The sequence below is a fragment of the Vulpes vulpes genome, chromosome 3 (genome assembly GCF_048418805.1).
Source record: "Vulpes vulpes isolate BD-2025 chromosome 3, VulVul3, whole genome shotgun sequence".
In the NCBI taxonomy this organism is placed as follows: domain Eukaryota; kingdom Metazoa; phylum Chordata; class Mammalia; order Carnivora; family Canidae; genus Vulpes; species Vulpes vulpes.
The window spans coordinates 38,466,038-38,490,499 of record NC_132782.1 but is presented as its reverse complement, the minus strand read 5'-3'; the positions used below and the strand labels follow the sequence as shown (position 1 = coordinate 38,490,499).

Sequence of the window (24,462 nt, the reverse complement as noted above, 5' to 3'; positions counted from 1 at the left end):
CCCATACTCCTTACCAAACAAGACACAAATAGTACAATTCACAATTCATTAGAACGGACTATGTAAAGCTACATTAACTTCCATATCAAGACCATTGATATTCTCACTATTAAAATGCTTTGTCTTGGGATCCTTGGGTGGCGCAGTGGTTTGGCGCCTGCCTTTGGCCCAGGGCGTGATCCTGGAGACCCAGGATCGAATCCCACGTCGGGCTCCCTGCATGGAGCCTGCTTCTCCCTCTGCCTATGTCTCTGCCTCTCTCTCTCTCTCTCTCTCTCTCTCTCTCTGTGTGTGACTATCATGAATAAATAAATAAAATCTTTAAAAAAATAAAATAAAATAAAATACTTTGTCTTACTGTAACAGAAGGTTAATTAAGAGATCACAATAAGTAGACTTGAGGAAATCTCATGGAACAGGCTCAGATTCTTCTATCTATACCAGGTCGGTTTGACTATATTGATTCTCAGATCTTAAGTTATTCAGGACAACCTTAAACTGTAATCACAACATGTCAAATAAAAACACCGAAAGTGACATTATATGGTCTCATTCACTTGGGGAATATAAAAAATAGTGAAAGGGAATAAAGGGGAAAGGAGAAAAAATGAGTGGGAAATATCAGAAAGGGAGACAGAACATGAAAGACTCCTAACTCTGGGAAACGAGCTAGGGGTGATGGAAGGGGAGGTGGGCAGGGGGTGGGGGTGACTGGGTGACGGGCACTGAGGTGGGTACTTGATGGGATGAGCACTGGGTGTTATTCTATATGTTGGAAAATTGAACACCAATAAAAAATAAATTTATAAAAAAAAAGAACATTAAAAAAAAAAAAACACTGAAAGTTAAATCTCCCAATGAGTAAATTAAAACTGGTTGGAATCATATCTCAGGTCAAGATCTTTATGTTTTTGCTTTTTCCGTTGATGTAAGTTTGAGTCAGCATGGAAATCCTAAAGTAAATGATTACAAAAAGCATTAGGATTAGCACTCACTCAAGTGGCCCTACAACAGGATAATAATCTACACTCATTTTTGCAGTTTCTGGAGGCATGGCCCCATGTCCCTAACCATCAGAATGAACTCATACACTTAATAAAAGTGTAGCTTCCTGGACCCCACCCCAGACCTACTGAACCAATATTTCAGATATTGATCCTAGAAATCTGTATTTTCAATAATTTTCCAAATATTTGTTTTGCACATTAGAGTTTGAGAACCTCTGCCAGGAGACTGAACCCCCAGAAAATGGATTTGTCTCATTTTGTAAATGTCCAAAATGGATCTGGCTTCTATAGACTATCAACAATTCATTTAAACATAAAAAATCCACATCCATATCCCACAATAAAATATAAGCAGAGCATTTTGTTGATTACTTTTGTGTAAATATGCATTTCTGAAGTAAACAGACTAATATTGTATGAGAAATGCTGAAAGACTGGAAATGAATATAAAAAGAATTATCCAGGAAAACAAAGCTCAATTCTAGGCCTCATCATCATCAACAATTACTATGTGCCAGACTAGGGATACAATGGTGGCTAGACAAAGTAGGTCTCTACCCTGATTCTTCCTTTATTTATGCATTTAAATTGTTTACTATATACTCGAAGAAAGAAGTGATGATGATCATCATAAGATGATTTCGGATAGTGGCAATGCCATGAAGACAATAAAGACAAGCTGATGTGATAGAGTCTGTGGGGGAAGGAGGCAGAGGTAGTGGCTATCTGTATTAGACACTAGGATGAAAAGTGGTTTCCCTGAGGAGGTAACATTTGAACCGAGACCTGAAGGAAAAGAAGCCAGTCATGAGAGGGTTGGGGGAAAGTGTTCTAGACAGAGGAAACCATGTCTATGAGGACCTCAGGTTGAGAAAAAGGTTTTATGAAAGTATTACAGGAATTAAATCAGAAATCAGATCACATATACAAAATGTCCTGCAAAATAGAAAACTACTTAAAATTAAAAAGTTATTTTTAGGAGCATCTGGATGACTCAGTTTATTAAGCATCCAACTCTTGATGTCAGCTCAGATCATGACCAAATGGGTCATGGGGTCCAGCCCTGCAACAGTTTCCCCACTCGGTGGTGAGTCTGCTTGAGGATTCTCTCTCTCTCTCTCTCTCTCTCTCTCTCTTTCTCTCCCCTTCCTTGCTGCATGCTTGCATGCACCCTCTCTCTCTTTCAAATAAATAAATAAATCTTTTTGAAAAATGAGATACAAGTGTGTGTTTGGGGGAAGAAAGGAGAAGTCTTCTTCAAGTATCTGAAGGAATATATCCTTGTGAAAGATTTTATTTTACTTTTTAAAATAGCTCTGAGGGTATAGAATGAGCTTGAAATGGTAAACATCTTAGGAAGCCAGACTCTTGACTCAAAATGATAATGAACATTCAGAGAGAGCTGCAGGAAAATGGACTGAACTGGGAGGTAGTGAGTTCTACATGACCAGAAGGGATCAAGGTTGGGCTGAACAGACATTTGGCAGAGGAATGATTAGGTTAGATGACCTGTAAGGACCTCTGCACTCCTTTGAAAGCACACAGAGTCACTCACTCACTCACAGTGCTCTCTCACCCATGCACTGTAACATCCAAGGTGGCTCATGCTGTATAACCTTAAGGAGGTTTTGAGAAAAGCCTGAGAGATACCGAGGACTCTATCATATTTCTAATTCACACATATTTTATTCCAAGATCATCTGGAATGATGAATTCCAAGATCATCCCCATCTCTGTAATAACCAACATATATTCCAAAAGGGCAAATTAAGAAACAGGAGAGACTAACATTCATTTTTGAAATCTGTGGCTAAGATTTAGTGGTGTTTTAGCAGTAAACATTAAACAATTATCTCAACCTATTAAAATAATTATTTTATTTTAACAAAAACGTATCTGAATTCCATTAGCTCTCAATATGCAGCATGCCAGGGAACAGCCCAAACCTTTCATAAATAGGTATGTGGCCTTTTGTTGATTTGGTTTTTAATGGGAGCCATGGGCCCAGGCAGATGATTTCGTCAATAAAAGTCCTGACAGAGAATCACTACTCTATTATTTATGGAGTCAGACCAATAAATAAAGTAAAAAAAATACTGAGTTGCCACCTGACCACCTGGGACCAAAATGCTAAAGATAAATCTAGTCTTCCAAGGACAGAGAGCCCAAGCCATACTTGGGAGAAAGACTAGAAATAACTTTGAAAAGCTAAACATTACTATGACCTTTATATAAAATATTTATATTTCCACATCCAGATGTATGTGGCTTATTATTCAAATAAACTGCAGAAAATGTTCTCTTACTATCTACAGTTTTTGTGCACATTTTTATTTATTGTATTAAATAGGTTCTTAAGAGCTACTTGTAAATAAAATCATATCATTACCCTTTTAGGATAACTTATAAAAACAACCTTATAATGAATCTTTCCATAAAATAAAGATAATGTCTATATAATTACACAAAAAATGTTTACCTCATTTTATGAAATCCAAGAACACCAAAAGCTGGATTTATTTAAAAAAAATAAAATCAAAGTTTTAATACTTAGTATAAAGAAAGAATTTGTCATAAAAATTTTTTGTGCAAGAATGTCTTCTTAGGGCTATAAAATTTCTACTTATGCCTGCAGTATTTTAGAAATACACCTATTCCATAAAAGGTAAATATAATCTATAATGTGAACAATCGCTTTGCAGCTTATTTCTCTTTAGGTTCACATGTATTTGATTTTGCTATTTTATTTTTAAAGACTTATTTATTTATTTGAGAGAGAGTGGGAAAGGGGCAGAGGGAGAGGGAGGGAAAGAATCTCAAGCAGACTCTCCACTGAGCACAGAGCCAGATTCAGGGCTCACTCCCAGGACCCTAAGATTATGACCTGAGCTGAAAACAAGAGTCAGATGCTTAATGGACTGAGCCACCCAGGCACCTCTGATTTTGCTATTTTATTAAGCTTTAATTCTTCTGAACTCAGGGTGACAAAAGGACTGGATTAGTGGCTCAGGAAACCCAGGTATCTCCATACATAAGCAGGTGCCACTTAATATCATCTGACTGGCCTAGAAACCAACCCCTTAAATGACTAGGGAGTTTTAATTCTTCAATTATATCATTACAAGTCCCCAAAGCATTTCTAATTATATTCTCACTTGACTAATGCACAGAAAAGCTGCAATGCCACAAAACAATACTTAGGGCTGGTGAAAGAGACCAGGTCTTCTGTCCCACTTCCCAATGTGTTTGCAGTCTCCCTTCAGCTTGAGTGGTGCCAAAGTTTTGTATCAATCACTAAATAATGGCTCCTTCCTTCCTTCCCTTTCCTTTTCCTTCCTTCCTTCCTTTATTCATTTATTTTAAGTATGCTCCATGCCCAGCATGGAGCCCAACTCAGGACTCAAACTCTCTGCCTACATCTCTGTCTCTATCTCTGTGTCTCATAGACAAAATAGAATAAATAGATAAAATCTTTAAAAATATATAGTTGGTAACTACCTTCCCTTTCTAAAAAGATATGACACCTCTTGATATTTGTTTCCTCCCCTCCCCACCCCCAGCCAGGTAATAAGAAATTAGGAATAATTCTGAATTTTCCAAACATTCTCATCCTTAACTTAATCTCTTTGTTGTCTTCTCTGGCCAAGAGTGTAGTCTACCTCTTAGATTAGTAGACAAAGCTGTGAACTGTGCCCTAAATGCATTTTCTACAGGTGGGAAGCATGGTACGACGGAATGGTTCTAAGCAATGGCACCATAACACCAAGAGCATGCAACAGAGTTGCAACTCCATACTGTCAGCAAATGAGAAGTAATTTTCTACCTAAATCAGAGCTTAATTCATTAGCCCACATTAATTCACAGGTTCAATCCAATTTCTCAAAATGCAATAATACAATCTTCCAACCTAATTATCTTCATTGACAGTATTTAAAAGCATTGCTGAGACACATTTCTTTCCTGTGTCAGACAGGATCAACATCAAGTGAACAGCTTGGGTGGACTACATTCTGTCTAATTGCAAAGGGTTGACATTTTAAGAAATAATCATTTCTTGCAAGGGAGAAATTTTCCCCTGGGTGGACACCAAAGGGTACCTCTCAATAAGGAAGGTTTAAATGCATCTGTTTAAAATGGTGTTCAGATTCTCAAGAATATTATGTGTGTGTGTGTGCGCATGTGTATACGTGTGTGTGTACTTTTGACATTCTGTAAAATTGGAAATATTACAATATGGATGACTTCTAGAGTAGTTCTAATCACTAAGAGAAGTTTAGAGGTCGGAGAAGGAACTTTTCAAAACAGAACAGCAAAAAGAGATCATTTGTAATGAAATCACCATCCCATCTCACTACCACTCAAGAAAATGATGGATATCTCCTTAGAAACAATCATGAGAAAAGAATTGGTTTGTTTTGAAGGCATTTATTTCAATAGCTCATTTACTAAAACCCCCTGAATTTTAATCCAAAAACAGTTCATCTCCATTTCCTTTTGAAAATCAGAAGGGATATCAACCCACATTTTTGTAAGATCTTTTACTGGGGGGGGCAATATCTTTTAAAAGCACTTTTGAGAGAACTTATAAGCAAAAATTAGTAAAAGGACGAAAAAAGTACTTCCTATTCCTCATGTTTAACTTTTACTTATTTTCTATCTTCTAAAAGTCATTGCTGCCATTAGGCCTTTGCTTTGTGAGGTAGCCAGTTTTCTCCTAATACTGTTCACTAAGCTCAGTTTAATTCATGCCCTGGGCCAATGACAAATCTACTTTTCCAGCTGCAATACTTTAATAGGTGAAATTTCTAAAGTAAAAGGCATCCTTTAGTCCTTTGAAAACCAATTCTGGCAGCGTTAAAATAAAGGAAATTGGATACTTAAAGAGCTTCAAGTATGCAGCATTGGAATTCATGTGTCAGATGGAGACATTATAATATATAACTAAGGGCGAATCCCGTTTAGGCAATGGACTACAGATATATTTTAAAAGATGGAGAGTCAATTAACAAGCATATTATTTTGTTTTAAATCTGTTACAAGGCATACATGAGCAAGAATAGATGGCACTGTTATTTAGCATTCATGAATCAAAAGCCACAGAGAAGCCACGTTCAAACTCAATGAACTTACCTTATAAACTTGTCCATATGTTCCATTTCCAACAAGTTCCACCAGTTCAAAGATCCCTGCAGGGTCCTAAAGGAACATAAACAAACAAAAATTCAAAACAATATTCCAGGCATTGTCTTAATCAAAAGCAAATATTTAAAATAAGCAAATAAATAACTTCAGCGTTGGGGGTTCTCATATGTTATTATTAATTACTATTACGATTTAAGACAGCCGCAGCCATGACACTAGTCAAACCCACTCTGTTTCCATTTTACATTTCAATGAGATGTGTTTAAAACAGACAAAAGGAGACATGGCTTCCCCCAAACAATAAAAAAGAATGAACACATTTCTTGCTGCCAAATGGAAATACATTTGCAGGCACATCGGGATACAGTGAAAGACCCATCATCCTGAGAGGGATTCTAATTTCTCAGATCTTTCTCTTTGAAGCTTCTGAGCTGCCCATTGTGTTGAACACAGTCAAGAAAGGGGTGTTTCTCTGTCATGGGGCACTCGTACATAAGGTAGTTAACAGTTCCCAAGGGCCAATACAGTCAACGTAGCTGCTTCTTCCCATTTGTCTTTGGCTTCACCTCCTCCTCTCTACAACACAATCCCTGCAAAATATGTTCCTGTGGATGGTCTCCAGATCCTGCAGTACCTGAAGAGTACCTGCAGGATTTTGAACACAAACTGAATTGGAGATTTCTTCAAGTCCTGACCACCAAACAGATGTCCACCAACCCTCAGAGTCAGCTAAATGTGAGGGTACTTGATAAATGTCCAGTAATTGCTGTTATTTGTTACTGAATTATTATCCCCAAAAGTTGAAAAAAATATCAAAGCCTGTAAAATTCAACACAGAAGCATAAACTGACTCTGACCTCTACTGATCCAACAACAGGACAGAAATTGTTTCGTTAAGGGCCTAAATGAAGAATCACACACTCAACTGTCCACAGAGGTGAGGACACCTCTGTGTCCTGTTGACTGTCAAAGAGTGAAGGGGGCCAGCTGGGGTCTGTGGCAACCTGAAGAAGCCATATCTCCCTGCGGGGGTTGGGGGTGGGGGGTCACGGAGCTGGACTCAGTTTTTATGTCAACCTATGAGCACAATATTGCCAGGTCCAAAGTTTTTCATTTTGTTTTGTTTCCAAGATGTCCTAATTTTTTTTTTAAGATTTTATTTATTTATTTGACAGAGAGAGAGAAAGAGTGCACAAGCAGGGGAAGCTGCAGGCAGAGGGGGAGGGAGAAGCAAGCCCCCCACAGAGCAGGGAGCCCGAAGCAGGGCTCGATTTCAGGACCCTGAGATCACGACCTGAGCCCAAGGCAGACACTTAACTGAGTGAGCCACCCAGGTGCCCCAAAGATGTCCTAGTTTTTCAATGTTAGGCACTAACTCACTTTACATATATATTCTGAGGGAAGGATAAATGAAAAAAAAACTGTAAAGGAAGCAACAGTTTTCTGAGAGCACCGCCATATATTGTAAGGGTGACCGAAAGGCAGGAGAGGGAAAGAAAGCCTGGGCTTTGGATTCAGACAGACCTGGGCCCAACACCAGCTTTCCCTCGACTGGCTGCGTGATTGCAGGTCGCCCTGGGAAAGCAACTAGTCTCTGGGCAGATAAAGTGGAGATGACGCCTGCCTTGCAGAGCTCTGATGAGGAGGGAGTGAGGGCCTAGCACCACACCCTGCATATAGCAGGCAACCCGCTCTAGTGGCCATCAAGTTTAAGCTGAGGAACGACCCATCACCAGCAGCATTTAAAGGGCAAAGGGTCGCTTCAAGGCTGCCATTCGTGGGGAAGGAGACAAATGAGGTCAATGTGACAGGTAAGAGCCATTTAAAATTAGTCTTTCAGGGTCCCTGCGTGGCTCAGTTGGTTAACCATCCAACTCTTGATTTTGGCTCAGGCCACAATCTGGGGGTCCTGGGATCAAGATCCATGTCAGGCTCCTCACTCCAAGGGGAGTCTGCTTGTCTCTCTCTCTCTCTCTGTCTCTTTCTCTCTTTGCCCCTCCCCACCATGAATAAATAAATCTAATAACTAAAGAAAGTGACAGTCTTTAGCAAACCAGGCCCAACACAAGCCCTTTGCTGTGTGCCTTCCAAGATTCTGCACAGAAAACAAAAAATAAATAAATAAAGCAAAAACCCAACAGCTGAAGCACTTTGTCATTGAGAAAGAACTGTCATCCGTATAATCCATTGCTTTTATAAAGCCAGGAGGGCAAAAAACCACACTCCAGACCGACTGGGGCTCCACAGCCTGAGAAGTCTGGAAGCTCCAGCCACACCCCACTGGGTCCGTGGGGTGGATGATGTTCCGGGTGGAACCGTGTGACAGGAGCAACAGTTAGGGCCCAGAGCTCTGCTGACAGAGGCCTCCTAGCTGAAGACCACCTGGGAGCCCTCGGGATGGGAAGGAAAAAATGGTGTGTGTGAAACTGCTAGGCCATTGGAGCAGCAGTTCTATTACAAACAGAATTAGAAAGAAATGAGGGAACAGGGGGAAAAAAAAAAGCCCACAAATGGTGGCAGCTGCTGTTTGTTTCTAAGCTGTGCTCCCAGTAGTTTGTTTGCTCAGTGGTGTTTCTGCAACAAATTTTGAGAGAGGTTCTACATTTGCTCGAAATATCTCAATTGTGTTTTCAACATTCGTTTTTTTTTTTTTTTCCTTGACTAAAAAACACAATTTGAATGAAAGAGAGAAGCAGGACAGTGACTACCACCTGCTTTAAGGAGCCTAGGAAGCATAAGGGGGTAGAGGGCAAGGGGTGGCGGTGGTGGAAGGGGAGCGCAAGAGCAGGATGCAGAGCTGGGACCAGTTTCTATGCTCAGGGGCCACCCCATCTCATGGACCTATCCTCAGGGCTGAGGTTTAACGGGCTGGTCTCAGGAGTAGCTGGGTGACTGACTTCTAGCTCTTTCCTCTCCTTGAACAGTCCACTAATGGGCCTATGGCTCAGCCAATAAGAACCAAGGAAGTGCAACGCCAAGACTTCTGTTCCAACTGCTGGGAGAGGGGGTATTGCCACTGGATGCATCCAAGGGGCTCAAAAGCAAGAGTAACCACAGTTGGATTGGTGACCCACCTTCAGGAGGCAACCAAACAGAAAACAAGCATCATATCAGAGTGGTTCCCCAAGAAACAGAACTCAAAATCACTGATATTTACAGAGGGAGTTTATTGGGGGTGTGCCTCAGAATCAAGACCCTGGGAGTGAAGGAAAAAGGATAGGACTGAACAGAAGGAATGCATTCAGCTGTGAATCAGTAGAACCAAAACTTCATCCGATCCCACTGGAGCTCTGTAGCTGGGGTGACTCCCCAAAATTATCCACCTTGATGCATGCGGGCCTTTGCACACCACCACCATTGACTAGTCATTGTATGCAGGCTGTACCCCACCCCATCCCCCCTCCCATCCCCATCCCAGAGGTATTGATCTTGTGTGAAGTGACACTCTTCTGCGAGGGACAATCCCCCGGTACCCAGACTCCTAGCAGGTGGGCAATGAGTGCCTCAGGTGCAGAGATGAGATCCAGGTGACCCATCACAGCAACCACTATAAGCATCATGGCTACAAATGACTATCGGTTTGGAATTGGAAAAGAAGCCTATGAGCATGTATCTTCTACCATATGCTGACAGTAATAAGACAAAATGGCAGAATTAGAGTCAGTATTTGCAAGGAGGGGGCTCCCTGAGATCCCAGAAAGCAGAAGGCAGAGCTATTGTTCAAGGGCACTTGAACTCAGCCCTGACCATCACCAAGCTTCCCTCTCCCACCTCCACTCCAGGTCCTGGAGAGCTGGTGTTTGTGAACACTCCCTTACACAAATGCATCTAATTGCCAGTTAGGCTCTTGGGGATGGGCTACTGCTTGAACGTGGTGAGCACTCATTCAGCTGTTTTCTCTACTCTTGTAGGACTCGAACATAACTTCTCCCAAGGGCTACCGATGACTCAATTGCTTTATCTATAATGGTCTCTTCTCAGTCCTGTCCTGGCTGTTTCCTCTGAGGCACTGACATTGCTACTCTTGCTGAAATACATCCCCTCCCTTGTCTTCCACTCGGTCTCTCTCAGAGACTCTGTTCCTTCCACCTAGATCTTAAAAGTTGGCTGACCCCAAAGTTCCAACCTCCTGTTATTCACTAAGTGCTAAGGATTTCATCTCTCAATTCTGCATCATATCCACGTACTCCACTCCATTCATGCAACAGGCCTTCTCTTTCTGGGACTATTTGCTTTCAGTCAATTCTTCCTCCCTTCACACTGAAATTTCTAAAATAGATAGAACACATCATGCTTTAGAATCCTACACGAGGTGGTTCCAACTGAAAGTCAAGGTCCTGTCATTCTTCAGCCCAGTCTTCATTCCCAGTCTCATGTTCCATCACTTCATACTATAACCAACCACCTCAAGCCGCCCGCCATTTCCCGAGCACACCACACGGGCCGTGTCTCTTTGCCTTGGCTCCTGTCTGTCTGCCAAGATTATTCCTTCTACCATTCTCCAGCAGGCAAGCCCAGGATGCCACCTCCCCTGTGAAGCTTTTCCCAAATTAGCACCACCAACTCCCTGCACCCACAGCATGTTGTACATGGCTCTATGATAACCACTTCCACATCGTGCCATCCTCTCTTCCATTTCTTGCCCTTAATAAATTACAAATTCCCTAAAAAACAGGAACTATAACATATTTATTTTAGTATTTCCCAGCACTTAGCCTGGTGACACAATGATTTACTGAATAAGGTTGATCCCACTCCCAACGCTCCACAACATGCATAGAAGAAGTTGCAAAAAAAAAAAAAAAAAAAAAAAAAAGGTGGGGGGATCAAGATGTTGAGCCAAAGGTCTCACAAACGTACCTCATTTATTTTTCAATCTAGACAAGCTGTCCCAGCCACTACTCCCTCCATCCCCCCTACCCCACTTCAACCATCACATACATTAGCTCCTAGGGTATTCCCAGCTCTATTTTCTAAAGAAATTTCTAAAGAAATTCCCAGCTCTATTTTCTAAAGAAATTTTCTAAAGAAAATTCATAAAGTCCATTGCTTTAAGCTGTGCTTCAGGTGCATTAAGAAGACAGGCTGTCAGGATGTGGCCACGTGCAATGCAACGAGATGATGTACCTAATAATCATGTTACAAAGACAAGAAAGCTAAGAGACAAGAATCCGCTTAATTCTCTCTCTCTCGTGTTTGTTTAGCTACTCATAAAGCCAGGACGGACGGCATGGAAGGTTACATACACCAAGGAGAAAAGAGCAAATCGTTGACATTTACCAAACTCAGAAATCCCTGTTGGCTATACATGCCTTTATTCAGATCTTAACCTTTGCTGGGAGACAGAGAATTTAATTCTAAGGTAGGGTAGTTTACATTATTTCATAATGATATATAACTACACATCAAAAGGCAAGCTGTGTCAGGAGAGAAAAATGTAACTTTTCAGCAAGTCCTGATAAAGGCAAATTTGGTTAGCCACCGTCGTAAAAATCACAGTAATAGCTCACATTTCATGAGTATTTATGTGCCAGGCACTGTTCTAATAGGCATTTTCCAGGCATAGGTCATTTAATTATTTCAACTGTGTCAAGCGGATGCTACTGTTGTCTTCATCTTACAGATGAGGACACTGAGGCACAGAGAGGTGACGCAGGTGGTTAAGGTCACACCACCGACGGGTGGCTGCGCCAGGATGGGCGCCCAGCTGGTCAGACCCCAAACCCTGCGCTCTTAACCACTCGGTACTCTACCCAGCTTCGTGGAATTAGCATCCCCAGCCCTTGACTTACCATTTGTTAGCTCTCCAGCCTCAGGCAACTTTCATAACTGCTCTGAGTCTCATTTTCTTCATCTTTAAAATGGGGATAATATTACCTCCCTCACAGGGTCACTACGACAGCCCTGAAAGTAGCTAGACTAGCTCAGGGCCTGACACATAACAGTATTCTCAACAAAAACAGTCACCTCCTACCTTTTTAGCCCCTTTGGAAAAAAAATACTCATTTCACATACAAGGAATATGCCACAGAAAAATTCCATCTGTGTTTTGTATCTTTCCAACAAACAGAGCCAATAAAAAGAAAACCTATTGTTTTTTAACCACCACCACCACCACCACCACCACGCACTTAGCAGATAGGGTCAGATATTTATGGACAAACAGATGTCTCTTTAGAAATTTACTGAGAAATCGGGAAGACACATTAACTTTAGGGGGCTCCTGGGATGTTGGAATAAATTCTCTCTTCCATCAGCTGAGGCCATTCAGGCGGCCTTAGCAGCTCCAGCCTGACTTCGCAGCACAGCGCAGAGACTGAGGATGTAGGGGTTAATCGTCCTGGTCACTGAGTTATACTTTAATTCTTCCAGGCCTCCTGAATGACACTGGATTTATAAGAACACTAAATAACATCGCTAGACAAAAATCCCAAAGACTGCAAAAGATGAACCTAAATATATCAGTAGGATGATGAGGTCTATTTTCCCCAGCCCTTCTCCCTTCTCAATAAGAGACGGATTGGCAGAGATTATGGCCCACGGCTTAGATCCTAGGCATCCTTTCTCCCAAACTCCTCTCAGGGGCAGCCGTTCTGCGACAGATCTTTCACTTGGGGTCACCGGTCCTGTGGCAGGGTGAAATAGACCCCAATAGGGTATGAAGGGCTGATACGGCTCCCAGAATGACTGCTTACCCCCAGATTCCCTACCGACATCTGCCAAATGACTGTGCTTGCTCTGAACGTATGGGCCTTGAAAAGACCAAAATGTTATTTCTCTTAGAACCATATTTAGCAGCTGTTTTGTTCGGTTTCAGCCCTAACTGACAAGCATATGCTTACAAAAGCAAAACAGCACAAAGAAAACAGGAACAGTAGGAGAACCCTACATATTCATCTTGAGCCTCCAGGCTTTTCATCGTTCTTCCGAAGTGAGCACAGCGCTGGCAAACATCGCACTGAGGCAACACGGCCCGACGCTGGCCCATGCTGGGCTCCCAGACAGGCAAGGCCCCTCATTTTTTTACTGACCTTCCCTCCTTCTAATGTAGGGATCTGCTCCTTACCTTCCACAGTGGGGTTTATTCAGTGCCTGAGTGCTACTCACACCCTCTACACCCAACTACTTCCCAAGGTAGAAAAAGGTACACTGGCCCCTGCCTCCTGGAGCTTCCAATCTGATGAAACAACAGACGTGAGCACATAATTACACGTGCACAGCCATTAAATTACAGCTGATTTATATTAAATATAATGTAAATTATATTTATAACATAAATAGATATGACAAGCAACACGCAGGAAAAATGCAAGGTGCTCTGAGAGTGTGCACCTGGGAGATCTAGAATGTAATCCAGACTTATCTTCATTAACATACTGCCCAAGCCAGCATCTCAAACAGAACAGGTAACCCAGGTAAAAAACTATATTCAAAAATATAAAAATAAAACGACGATCGCTGAATTTTCGCATTTGATCATTTGTGCAGAACGGAGTAAATTATGCACACCTATCGGACGATTCGCACAAAAAAGTTAGGGTTCAATTTGCGACTCTACTCCTTGCCAGTGTCATCTGAGCTCTCATATTCTGGTTTTCCTACCTGTAAAGTGGGGTAATCCCACTTGGCCTGGCGTCCTGGCAAGGGTGCCTCCTGCATGCGAATGTGCTAGCCACCTCCCCAGCTCCACTTGCCCGGGGTGGTCCTTTGGGAAGGGTGGTACTGATACAGGCTGACTCCAGGACACCATCCCCCCCACACACAGTTGGGCCTGGCTGGCTGGTATTGGTGTCCAAAACCGGTTCCCGGCAGGGTCAGGGCATGGTCCCAGCCAAGCGTCAAGGAACATCATCCTGGATGATGGTGGCTTCTAGCCCCCGGAACAGAAAGGCCAGCGCCTCCTCACCTCCCGCTTGGCTTGCTACCTGTTCAGTTCCACCTGCTAAGGAGCAGCCGTTGGGAGTGAAACAGCTTCCCACGCACCCTGCTCCTGGTCACCTGCCCACTCAGGGCTCTGCAGCGCCAGCCTGTCCTCATAAAGGCAGCCTTTAAAATTAGATCTGAAACCTGGCTCCTCGGAGCAATAGCTGCCAGACCGTAAGCTATAATGGTCATCCTCACTAGCTCCTGAGTAGACAACGGCCTAAATGCTTTATGTGATTTTATTCATATTTAATCCTTAGAGCAACCATGGGGAGTGCATATTACTAAACCCCATTTTCAGATGATGAAACTAAGGCTTCAAGGAATTTAGGAACTTATTTAGTAACTATTTAGTAGTAACCCCAGGTTAAATAGTATGTGGTGGAGGCAGCAGCCAAGACCAGGCTGTAATACGAGGATAAAAATACATCCTGTGGGGATTGTCATGAGCACCAGAAACAACATATAAAAAGCATTTAGCGCAAGGCACACTAATGCTTCATAACTACAAGTCGCTGATATTATTCTTGCTATTGCTGCTGGTATTATGAAAAGTTGCCCAAGTGTATCAGCATTGATTAGTAGTAGAGGTGGGAGTCAAATCCAGATATTTTGAATGCAAGACTGTCGTTACTCACTTCTCTGCAAATGGCCAACGCTGACATTCACTTGGGGTTACCGGGATGGTGAAGACCTTGTGGTTTAACAATGAAACCAAGGAAGGGCCAGTGACCTCCAACCAGGTCATATGACCAGCCAGGCAGCTGGGAACCAGAAGTAAAATGTGCCAATGGTTGCTCAGAGCTCCTGCCTTCCCGTAAGAGCCCAGAAGGACCTATAACATTCACTTGGATATTTATTTTGATTTTGGTAGACCGGTTACTTTATTTTTTAATTTTTATTTTATTTTTTTAAAGATTTTATTTATTTATTCATGAGAGACACAGAGAGAGAGAGAGAGGCAGAGACACAGGCAGAGGGAGAAGCAGGCTCCATGCAGGGAGCCCAGTGTGGGGATTCGATCCCGGGTCCCCAGGATCAGGCCCTGGGCTGAAGGCGGGCTGCCCCTAGACTGGTTACTTTAGTCCTTTGTGAACCGTTGGGATTCAGCGGCCAGCCTTTCTCACACTTCCTAACGCAGAGACCCTGAGCCATGACCACAAACCAGCCTGTGCCCGTGTACAACGCACAAAGCCCACTACTCTGTTCAGAGACTATTTCCAACTCACCCACTGTCAGGAATGCTTAACTCCATAAAGCAGACTGAGAAATTTCTCCAGGATAGTAAGCCAAAGAGTAGATTTTAGACAAGGATAGGGATCTCCAGCTTCCAGAACTTTCCTCAACTCTCCCACAGTCTGTTTAAGCTCAAACGTGGGAAGTTGCTCTAAAGGTCAGTATGTGCATAAGGGCCTCTAATCTGGTTCCTTCTCTCCCATCATCAGGTTGTCCCAGAGCTCATACAGCTGCACAGGGAAATGTATCATACAGTTTACAGAGTTATGCAAACATGAGATCTCTCTAGGCCTGTTAGGACACAGTAACTTTTCAGTATTGGAAGCAACATGAGGTTGAAATTATGGGAACCAGACTAGCCAAGATTTGGGCATTCTTGCCTTTTTAAAGATGCTTAGATAAAGAAAAAGGATAGCATTTGCAGCAGATGGATTTTAAAGACAAGAACTTGATTACCTGAATAATTAAGTAAGAAATATTAGGAAACCATCCAAGGTTCCATTTTGGGAAGAAGGGTGTTAAGCCTTCCCCCAAAGGTACTCATTCACCATCTGTTTACAACAGGCCAATGACACGTATTTGCTTGAAAGCATTTTCAGCACTTTCCCAACACCTACAGGCAACCATGTAGTTGACAACAGACCCTCTCTAAGGGGTGAGGTTAATATTGGCTGGTTGGATCCCCTATGACTCTTTTACTTCAGGAGAGGAGTGGGATGGCCAAGAGCCACGTAGGAACAGACCACCGCCCATCAATACATAGCTGGCGCAGGGGCCTATTATCTGGCAGATGATGGTAATGAGCCCATCCCAGTCCATCACTTGGTGTCATCACTAATGGTACAGATGGCTGGTGAATTAATACCAACTCTTACATGGATTATTATAACGGGGCTTCACTGGCATCTGATCTATTTTTTTTCTTTCAAGGCTTTTGTCCCTATGGCTAGGCTAGTGTAAAGAATATATTATTTGTCTGTCTGTTTTACAAGGCACATAACTTTTGAATGGAGGTTAATCCAAGGATCTAAGAAGGGTTTTTGGCAGATTCAAGAAGCTATTTCTCTGTCCCTCCAGGCTCTCAAAGGTGTTAGATCTCCATTATCAAGTAAGTGTGGGAACAATGAGTTTAAAAGATCAGCAATTTAGGGGCACCTCGGTGGCTCAGTGGGGTAAGTGGCCAACTCTTGGTTTTAGCTCAGGTTGTGATCTCAGGGTTGTGAGATGGGCCCCATGTCCAGCTCCACACTCAGTATGACGTCTACTTGAGATTCTTCACCTCCCGATCCCTCTCGTTCTGCTCTTCCCCCCACTTGGGTATGCTTACTCTCTCAAATAAATAAATAAATAAATAAATAAATAAATAAATAAATAACTTAAAAGATTAGCAATTTAGCTCACTCTTTACTGTGCACAGCCTCTCAGAGCCTTTAACATGTTAATGTTCCCCGTGAATCTCCAACGGAGGGAAAAGCTTTCCACATTTCCTAAACCTGAATAGCTGTGGGACGCTTTTTAAGGGAATTTTGTGTCTCTCTAAGCACTGGTGTTCTGTAGAGCACAGGATAGAAAATGAGAGCATAGAGAGCAATCTTCCCCTTCTCATCCCCACTCTCAACCGGAAGTTTGCATCTTTCCTTACTATAGCAGGGACTGCTCAATGCCACCCAATGTTCTTTCTTCCACTGTTCCTTACTAACAAAAATCCCAATTTTATTTGGGAAGCCAACGTATCCAAGTCAAAGCCTACATGCCCTAGCTCCAGTGAAGCCAGGAGTGAATATGTGACTGAGCTCCGGCCAGTGTTATGTAAGCAGAATTATTGTGGAGGACTTCCAGACCGGTTGCTTAAATGACTCAGCTGAGAGAAAGGCTCTTTTGTCTTCCACCTTCCTCCTTCCAGCTGCCTGAAATGTAGGTGTGATGGCCAGAACTCTGCAGCCATCTCTGACTCCAAGGTGAATTTACAGATTGAAAAACCCTTTTGCTAGGTCGTTACAGCAGAACAATAAAATAATCCTCAACTCTGATGACCATGGAACTGCCATATACCACCGCTCTGCTTATGTCTGGACCTCTTTGTCACGAAAGACAAACTTCCTCAACACACTAATATTTCAGGTTTCCTGTTTGATGTAACTGAATCCCAACTGATTTGCTTGAATTCTACTGTTCAGATATTTTTATTTATTTATGTTTAACGGTCCTTCTTTAGAGTATTCTTCTCCACCAGTCCTTTGATCTTTGATAGAGATGACAGTCATTACAGTTGTTCAACAAATATTCTAGTTCTCCTGCTGCTATGTTACATGATGTCATCCCTCCACCCTTCTTTAAGTTGGGTGCAGCCACATGATTTGCTTTTGCCAATGCAATGTGAGTGAAAGTGATGTGTCACTTTCAGATGGAATATGTGATTGTTGTGTAAGATACCGTGATGACTATGGAAGCAGACATGGGAATGAAGTCTCCACTGGTCTCCACTGGGTAGCTGATGAATAGAATTCTCTCTTGATGGGCTCTGGACATGTGGCATGGTCAAGAAATCAACGTTAGTTGTAATAAATCTCTAAGATTGTTCATTATCACAGCATAGCCTACCCTCTTCTGACCAACAGAACAGAAACAACCAAATGGCGGTGATACTAATAATCTCACTGTGTAATGCTTCATGATTTCTGAGACAATATTTCTGAAAAAAGCCCCTTTTTTACTGGGTAAATCTTAATCCCCAGACACTGTGCAGGCCATTTTGCAAAAATCATTTTATTTAATGATAAAAAATGATCTGCACTGATCCTGGGAGGTCCACTGTTTACAAAAGAGAAGATCAACACTATGAGAGTAACCTACGCGAGATCAATGTCCAACGCCAACATGCACACTCTCCCCACTATCTCTAATCCACAACATCTGAAGCCAGCCCTGGGAAATGAAAACGCTTACAAAGCTGGCTGGTAACACAGGAATTTCAGGAACCCTTTGTTACCAGGAAGGGGAAAGAAACATTAAAACATGGAGTTTGCATTCACAGGGCTGATCACACCCTATAGGCGGAAACCAGGGCATGCCGGGGCTTGTAGTCCCTGCACCCCACTGAGGACAGCAGAACTGCAAGTCCCCCAGCTGCTCATATGAGTCCTTTGAACTCAAAACCTGCCTTTGAGCTACTGTCAAGGTAACCACGCAGCTGAAAATAACTAATTGGGCAACATTCTCTGACTGCTGGCATGGGCAGTTATAATCTCAGCATCTCCGTGGCAACCTGACTGGAATTCTGGTTATTTGCACAAAGAAAAACCAGTCTCCGTTCAGACCAGGGCTGCATTTTGTCTCTACTCCACTTTTCTCATTACAAGTTGCTATTGAAGGAACAATGCTTCTTTTATGAAGAATGTTTATTACTGGTCTGTGGAAAACCAGCATTTTCATAATCTGGAAAAATTTGGAAAGGGAAAAATCGTAATATATCCTGTATTGCCAAACACAAAGAGATTTTATTAAGACAGGCTCTATTATAAACAACAGTAAAGGTCACCATGGAGTAAGTGACCTATAATCAGGCCACAGAATTCTATGGAGATGTCAATGGCATAGTCCAAGCAAGGAATCCCAACAACTACATTGCAGTCAATGGACCAGTGCTCATCTCCTGGGCACTGACAAGGTGCTATTGCAAACCCTGACCTAAGTCCCAGGGGCTCCCCTGGCCTACTCTGTTCCACCATCCCATTCCACTGTGCTGAATCAGGAGGGAACATTTGCTGGAGGAACTGCTGTAATCCATTTTTCAAGTCCCTTGCCCAGAAAGAAGGGATGGAGCGTCGGAACCCTGCTCCAACCTGACAAACAGATAGAACACAATGTAAATGCTCAGGGAGTTCAATGGGTGGGAAATCAATATAGAATGACACAGCCAAGGAAGGCTAAAAGGGAAACATGGGCATCAGGCTGGACTTTAAAATACAGACAGAATTTGCAGTACAGAGAGCTGAGCAGAGGGACAAAATTGTTTTTGTAAAGGTGCCATTTAAAAAGGATACATGTTCATCGCCTGTAGCACTTCTGTCCAAAAGGACAAAAGCTTAGAAACATGTCACTTTGGGAACAGCACCTTCATTCAGCAAGTTTTACATCATTTCTAGAAACCATGGTTCCATAAGCATTTTATAAGGCAGATAGACCAAGTAAGTATTAAACACATGGCTATAGCAAAGTGGCACACACAAATGGCATTCAATACATAAAGCCATTAATTTTTTAAAGAGATTTATTTATTTATTTGAGAGAGAGAGAGAGCATGAGCAGGAGAGAGAGGGAGAACCAGACTCTTCGCTGAGCAGGGAGCCCAAAGCAGGGCTCAATCCTGGGACTCTGGGATCAAGACCCAAGCTGAAGGCAGATGCTCAGCTGACTGAGCCACCAGGCATCCCAAAGACATTAATTGTTTTAAATAAAATGCTATGTTTGTCCCAGGCAACAAAGGAATAAGTATATAAGTGGCACTGCCACTTATGATTTGTTTACATATACCTTCCCCACTCAGGTCTGCTCCCTCCTACCACAGAGAAGGGGCCAGGCTCTCTCCAAATTAATGTCCTTAACAACGTGCACCATACTCAGGCTACAGAAGGCATTTAATAAATATTGGTTAAGTACGCAAATAATTTTATCAAGACAATATAAGACATGTTATTTATTGTTTTATTGGTGAAATAAAGACTATATGTATATCATGAAGATATGGATACACATTCCTCAGGAGTACATAGATGAGCACCAGAGGCCACATTCAAATACGGGAAGGCTTCCTGGAAAGCTCATTTTCCACAAGGATTTAAGTGCTTGTATTTTCATATAGTGGGTTAAACATTGATAAGATTGCATCAGTATTTTTTCTGGTAGCAGTACCATCATCAGCCTACCAGGATCTCTACGGGTTTGAATTTAGTCTCTTTCACCAATAGGAATGTCTTGGTAAAAGCATCTAGAAGCATATCATCAACCTCTACCACTTATATACCTGATTTTCAAATATAGTAAATGCTCTTTAAAAAAAAAAAAAAAAGAATTATTTGGAGGATCCCTGGGTGGCTCAGTGGTTTAGCGCCTGCCTTTGGCCTGGGGCACGATCCTGGAGTCCCGGAATCGAGTCCCACGTCAGGTTCCCGGCATGGAGCCTGCTTCTCCCTCCTCCTGTGTCTCTGCCTCTCTCTCTCTCTCTCTCTCTCTCTCTCATAAATAAATAAATAAATCTTTTTAAAAAAGGAAACATCATTTTAAAAAAAAAGACTTATTTATTTTAGAGAGAAAGTACATGGTGGGAGACACAGAAGGAGAAAGGGAAGGAGTCTCAAGCTGACTCCAAGCCACGAGCCTGGCACAGAGCTTGATCCCACGACTCTGAGATCATGACCTGAGCTGAAACCAAGAGTTGGACACTTACTGACTGTACCCCCGAGGCACCCCAGTAGATGCTCTTTATTTCACCTCTTTCATTTGGAATTTGCCATTGCTTAGATGAGAACCGGACAGCAGTTTAATTATCCATTGTGCACACAGAGAAGATTTTAAGGAATAATGTAAAAAAGATAACCAAAGGAATAATTTTTTTTTGAAAAAGCATTTCAGTCAAGTGTTATTCACATCGAATCGCTGGCTAATTGCAGTCAGACATGTCTATTAACGCTGGCGCTCTAGGACTGGTGTTAGACAACACTGCTAGTCTAGTAGCTCCTAGTGACTGTCTACACCAAAAAGGGAATAAGATTCTTTACAAATTATTATTGTCTTACTTTTCACCAATATAAAAATTTCAATTCTTTAGATTAGCAAGGTTGTCCTGTGAGGCAAAAGGGATCATTCTAGTTCTCAAATAGAGACTTGGTCTAGTGGCCACACTGGCGCTAATTAAAGAAGATCAACATTTTTGTTTTGTGCACTTTTCAATAAATTAAAAGGCCAAGAATAATGTAATCATGAAGAAGGTAACTTCAATTTAAAAGAATGAGGAAATAGATATAAGCAGCAACCCACCAATTAAAATATCAGTTTCCTGTCCTAGGAGTGCCTCAGAGCTCAGTTAGTGAGGCCTAGTTAAAACTCTCTAGGTAAAAGTCTTTTGTTATAACACAGAAATTCTTGCCCTGATTATTGAATTCCACTCAGTAGTTAACCGTACCACACAATACCACGCTAAGCATATTCTAATAGAGTATCTACTTCATTGACTACTGTTTCCCAGTGAATATGTAAGTAAAAGAAATTTATGGTCACATCCCAAACCTGACATCAGGTCTCACATCTTTTATACTTGTGGCAAAAATCTTTCAGAGATAGATCTTTCCTTTTAAAAAAAAATTATTTATTCATGAGAGACAGAGAGAAAGAGAGAGGCAGAGACACAGGCAGAGGGAGAAGCAGGCTCCTCAAGGGGAGCCCAATGCGTGACATGATCCCAGGACCCCAGGATCGCGACCTGAGCTGAAGGCAGACACTCAACCACTGAGCCACCCAGGCATCCTCTAGAGACAGATTTTTCAGACAGCCCTCTCATGTGCCCTCTCCACCAGTATATTCATATGTGTTTTCAAAACAAGAAACTTGGGGAATACGCAGATGAATATATTGTGAGGAAGGCGGGATTTTGTGCCACAGATGGTCAAGTCAAACCATGAACTAAGATAGATGACAATGACTGAAAAATCTGCAGGTCATTAGAGTTAACTGTCTCTTTTGAGTAGGGACCATTTGGCTTGTACCAAAGCCACCAGCAGACTGAGATTCTATTAAGTGTGAGGCATGGGAAGTTCTAGCAAGCACTGGTAGGGAGACACTAGTTCTCCTCTCTGCGGTGTCTCATGGGTGAAGGTGGAGTAATTCTAAGCTCTGAGGGAGAAATACACGGTCAAAATGGCTTAAGTGGGTGCAGAACTGGGACTCCAAGCAAAACCAAAGAAATGCTGCACCATCAGTAATACTGGCAGAGAAGGTGGGGCAGGGTGGATTTTTCCAAAGAGAGAAAAGACTCCTGCCAGTGAACTACGTGGCTTTTTGATATGTTTATTTTACTTTAATCCTCTCCAGGAATAATGAAAAATGATGAAACAGCCTGCATGCGTTTTGGCAATTTCCATATACTACAAAGTTCTCAACAGAGACACTATCCCCGGGCAGAGCTTGTGAGCTGCTGAGCTGGCCCTCAGCCTCCATCTCCTAGAACACGTCATCCCTCCTGACCACCAGAGGTCGGGCCCTCAGAAGAGTTACCTCTTACCTTCCTGGAGGCCACCAGACCTCATCGTACCTGAACAACCAACTGCTGAAAGCCCTTGCTTAGAACTCATTTTTATAACACAAAATTTGCCACTGACGCACGTTACGAGCTAGAGATACTCTCCTCCTGATAGAGTTAGGGCTCTAAGAAGTACTACACAGCATATTTAAGAGTGTAATTCACATATTTCTAAAATTAAGTCAAAAAGGTAGAAAGAGCCCGGCATTGTAGAAATCATTTCAATTCAAATTTTAAACCATGCTACTTACTAACTATGTGACTTTGAGCAAACTGCTTACTTTGTTGAGTTTTCCAAAGTTCTTGGGAACAAAAAGTTACCTCCTACATAGGGTACTTCTTCCCTGACCACATCTTCACACACACAAACACCCTCACACACAGCAGCCCCTGCTACTCTACTTCAACTACTTTCTTCTTTTTAAAGATTTTATTTATTTGAGAGAGAGGGCATGTGTATGCATGTAAGAGGGGGAGGACAGAGGGAGAGGGAGAAGTAGACTCCCCAATGATCAGGGAACATGGTTCTGGGCTCGATCCGAGGACCCGGAGATCATGACCTGAGCTGAAGGCAGGCGCTTAATCAACTGAGCCATCCAGGTGCCCCTCAACTACTTTCAATTAGTCTGTGTACAAGCGACTTCTTACAAGCTGGTTTTCACCTCCAAGCCCTTCCTAAACCCACCTCCTTCTCCTTAGCAGAACTTAGTTGTTCCCCCTCTGTGTTCTCAGAGTATTTGTTCTAGAAGATTACCATAGCACCTGCCATTTATGGTAATTATGTGTTTAAGTGTCTGACTCCCTCTCTAGAGTGTAAGTAAGTGACTTGAGGTATTTCTGAGTCATACTGATATCTCTAGCTTCTAACTAGTGTCCCATTCATAGAATGTCCTCAATAAGTGTTTAATGAATAAATGAATGTATGTGAACAGTGTTCATTTCTTGAGCACTTATTTTGTAACTAAGCATTTACATGCATTAATTGTAACCCTGGCAAGAGTTCTAGAAGGTGGACACGGAAACTATAATTTTATAGATGAGAAACGAGAGACCCAAACACAGCAAACAAGTGATTAAAGTCAGGGTTGGACCAACTCATGATCTGCCTATAAAGATTCTAGAATGACACCTAGCACTTATTAGGGCCTCAGAAAAATAGCACCTTCCTTCTAAGCAATCAATAATAAGGGTGTGATCATAATGTATCAGAAACGAGACTCATTGATGTTGGTTAACACTGTAATCTAGAAAGTTTGAAAGAGAAAAGCTCATTTCACCAAATTCTGCTTAGCACTCATAATCAGTTTTTTTAATCGCACATTAATCATTCCCAAAATATTTTCCAAGTGCCTGCTCAACGCCAGCTCTGTACTGTGCACTGGGGACCTGCAGATAAGAAGTCACGATCCCAGTCTTCCAGGAGCCAACACCAGGAGGTACCAGCATTTGTAGAGCGCCTGCTATGGGAACTTCTGAGTGTCTCAGAGCACATATTCTTAATGGGCAGATGTTACACGCCCATTAAGTCTGCCATTAGGGGGATCTATGAATCATTTAATGGAACACAGGGCAGCCTGCTCGAGCAATGTATGTGGCCACAGAAGATTCTTTTAGGAAGATAATGTTCATATTACAATTGAAGAGCAGCCCACATGTGGACTCCTGCCACCTGGGATAATGAAGTGAGTCCTTAGGGAACTGATCAGTTTCCAAAGAAACGACCATAGGGCTGCCACCTAGCAAAGTAGGGAGCAGGAAAAACATCAAAGCCATTCATCACTGACATTTTACCACACATACCTTGCCAACCAGTCCCTGGAGGAGCCCCTTTTTTCCACCAATGCATTACAATCCATCTTG

At 42.3% G+C, this 24,462-nt stretch overlaps 1 protein-coding gene across 8 annotated transcripts in view; it reads right to left on the bottom strand.

Annotated features, from left to right (window-relative positions):
• TNIK (TRAF2 and NCK interacting kinase) overlaps nucleotides 1-24,462 on the bottom strand; it is a 376,119-nt gene that overhangs the window by 288,473 nt on the left and 63,184 nt on the right. For all 8 annotated transcript variants that reach the window (XM_026007747.2, XM_026007749.2, XM_026007748.2 and 5 more), the window contains exon 2: nucleotides 6,138-6,203. In XM_026007747.2, the coding sequence (XP_025863532.1) occupies nucleotides 6,138-6,203 (66 nt within the window). The remainder of the gene's footprint in view (nucleotides 1-6,137; nucleotides 6,204-24,462) is intronic.